At 41.8% G+C, this 2,913-nt stretch overlaps 1 protein-coding gene across 1 annotated transcript; it reads left to right on the top strand.

Moving 5' to 3' along the window:
• Positions 1-240: 240 nt before the first annotated feature.
• LOC119885219 (diacylglycerol kinase eta-like) lies at positions 241-2,033 on the top strand. The gene is made up of 3 exons (XM_038695368.1): positions 241-334; positions 440-743; positions 1,091-2,033. Exons 1-3 carry the CDS (start codon positions 323-325, stop codon positions 1,339-1,341), a joined length of 567 nt encoding a protein of 188 aa, XP_038551296.1. The 5' UTR covers positions 241-322; the 3' UTR covers positions 1,342-2,033.
• The last annotated feature ends 880 nt before the right edge of the window (positions 2,034-2,913 follow it).

Genomic DNA, 2,913 nt, shown 5'->3' with positions numbered 1-2,913 from the left:
ACGGCTATGACAATTTCATTAGGCAATAAAATTGCTCCTTTTCATTTTTTGGCATATTGTTCAAAGCAGAGCTGTAAGTTGTCTTGTAAACAGTAAAGAAGGATAAAGTATGAAAGAGTAAAACTGCTTTAGTCTGTGGATCCACAGCTTAGTCTTAATAGTCATCAGAGATCTGATTGATGGCATCTTTTCTTTTTCATTAATTACTACAATATGTTTCTTCCTGTTTCTTAGGATCCTATATGAAACAGTGAAGGATTTTGTTGCCAAAGTGGGGAAAGCCTATGAAAAAAGTACAGAGAACACTGATGAGTGCGACACTATGTCTCTCAAAGTAAGCCTCAAAAACAATGCAGTTGACATCGAGTGCTGAAAGGCCTCTCCCTATATATTACATTTCTGCTAATTGTCCGTCCTCTGAATCCTCTGTGCCCACCAGTGTGCAATCCTGAATGAGAAACTGGACTCCCTCCTCCATACCCTCAACACAGAGTGCCAGATAGAGACAATTCCCCACTCCACTCCGCCTATCGTAGAGGAGGAGCAGGAGGAGGAGGACGACGAAGAAGAGGAGGCCAGTGAGGAAAGCCTGACGGAGCTGAAGGAGAAGCTGGAGGAGCATGAGACAGAGAAAGGAGGAGGAGGTTCCCCACACCAGCTGTTCAAAAGCAGGGAGCAGCTGATGCTCAGGGCCAACAGTCTGAAGAAAGCCGTGCGACAGATCATAGAACAGGCTGAGAGAGGTAACACGTGAACCCTGAGCTCACTTTATCCAATTTCTTTCTGTGAATGAAATACACTACAATACATATATAAATACATTTTGAAATCCTGTTTTGAGCAGGTTTCTGTAAAGAAAATAGCAGAAATCAATGTTGAAAGCTGAAAGCAGAATTGCTTTTTGATCGTGCAGAAGGTCATCTGCCTTATAATGGTCCCTGTTGTTAGGTAAATGAAGATATAACCATCACTATTGATGAAATGCAAAACACAGAAAGATAAATCGGTGGTTGGATGTACTGTACATGCATTAGGGCATCTAATGCATATTGTGTCGTCTTTATCCCACCCTGTGCTTTCTTTTTTTTAGTGGTTGATGAGCAGAACACCCACACAGATGAGACCGAGCTGCCATCTCCCCTGGAGTTCAGGAAGGACAGCGAGGAAGAGAACAGAGACAGCGAGAAGGATGAGGACACCAAAGAACTGGAAGCGCTGCCATGTAAGTGCACCACTGCTTCTGCTGCTGCTTCAGCCCTGTTTCAAATCTCTGACCTGTCTGGCCTTGTCCCATTCCAAGTCTGTGACCTGATTGCAAACCTTTTACTTGCTTGGCCCTGATGCAGTTCCATCCTGGGCCATTTCCAAAACACTTAACCTGTCCAGTCTTGCCTGTTTGTTTTCCAGTTCTTCCACTTTGCCAGCTGGCATTGTTCTCAGTGCTTTCACTTAAAAGACATTTTGTTTAATTAGTGGTTGAGGCCTACTTTGAGAAGATAGCTCTTGTGTCATGTAGTTTAATGTGTCAAAACACATTCCTTCCTCTTGTCTCTAAGAGAAGAAAACATTGTATAAGAAGATTACTCTGCTTTGTGAATAGTCTAATTTGTGAACTTGTGAAAGTGAAGAGATGGTCACACAGGACTTTAATGTCGCCACCTTGTGGATATTGCACTGCATGCAGCACAGAGAACCAGACACATAGGTAATGGAAAAAAAAGCACTGCTGACGCAAATCATGTTTCCTGTCATAAATAAACTCAAGGATTAGTGCTAAAAGTGTATAAAGACACCTCGCTGTCCTGTGATATTCCACCTCTCGCACCAGACTAAGTTGTTTATCTCTCCACAACAGTCTGTGGCAGTGGAGAACTTCATTAATTATAAATGATTGTACCTGTCGAACCTCTGGTGGCAGGGCAACTTTAACGTCTGTGTGTGCATGTTTATATGTGTCTGAATGTGTTTCATGTGTGCAGCTTTGTATGTAGATGCACATGCATGTTGATGTGCGTAAGTGTGTAGTGTGCCTCTATGTAAGTGTGTGTGCATCGGCCACAGGATGTGTTATTGTCTTAGGGGCAGAAGTTCTTCCTGTTTATCATGGGGCTGCTTCCTTCCTTCCACACATTTTCAGCCGTTGGAAGACTACGAGGTATCAGTCGAACCTCTGCTTTGTATCCTCTCCTTGTTTCTTCTAATTGCCTCCTTACTCCGTCTTGACTTGGACAAAAATCAGAAAACAAACTGAGCAAGTAGAGGATGTGAACAGATGGGTTTATTACTCGTGGTTTGGTCAAATCCACCTTTTAGTAAATGTCAGCATCCCAGTCTGCCAATCTTGCATGTATTTGTTTCCCCATAGAGGATTCACTGGCGTCAGTGAGAGCAAAGTTGCTATGTGGCAAACACGCAACGTTCAGAAGCTGTCATTGTGCATTCAAATGGAATAAAAAAAACTGCTGACAGCCAAAAGAAGGGAGGCAACACGAAGCTGCACTTACTCAGGGCTGTGTGCACTACCTAACTAAGCATGAAGATTTCTAAATGAGAACCTACAAACCTGTCAAACATTCAATCAGAATAAACTTTAAATTGTTATGATTTTGACAAGGTTGGCAAATCCTATGTGGTGCGCGCACAGTAACAACAATAAAATAACAACCAAATCCAAAAATAATCATAAATATAAACACAATTACAACTCAAAGTACTCTTGTTACCCTTTATCCTTAAGAAATGTAGTGGTTTCGGGCTAAATAAACATTGTACCTTAGACACGTTACTCTCAAAATTGGATGGAATAAATGTGGAATGCACCTGTATATGTAATTATTTCACAGGCAGGTCAGTCCCAAGTTTTTGTTCCTAAATTACATGACTTACCTATCACCTTTTATAATTCCCTGCTTT

This window comes from Micropterus salmoides, unplaced genomic scaffold, assembly GCF_014851395.1.
Source record: "Micropterus salmoides isolate LMB-PRFRI ecotype aquatic unplaced genomic scaffold, ASM1485139v1 Ms_hic_scaffold_3958, whole genome shotgun sequence".
NCBI lineage: Eukaryota > Metazoa > Chordata > Actinopteri > Centrarchiformes > Centrarchidae > Micropterus > Micropterus salmoides.
The sequence above is the reverse complement of the archived record's forward strand: the minus strand, read 5'-3'. Positions and strand labels throughout refer to the sequence as shown.

What these genes read in the sequence shown, in the direction of transcription:
- LOC119885219 (XM_038695368.1), top strand. An exon ending in CATAGAACAGGCTGAGAGAG is followed by an intron (nt 744 to 1,090) that starts GTAACACGTGAA and finishes TCTTTTTTTTAG; the next exon opens with TGGTTGATGAGCAGAACACC.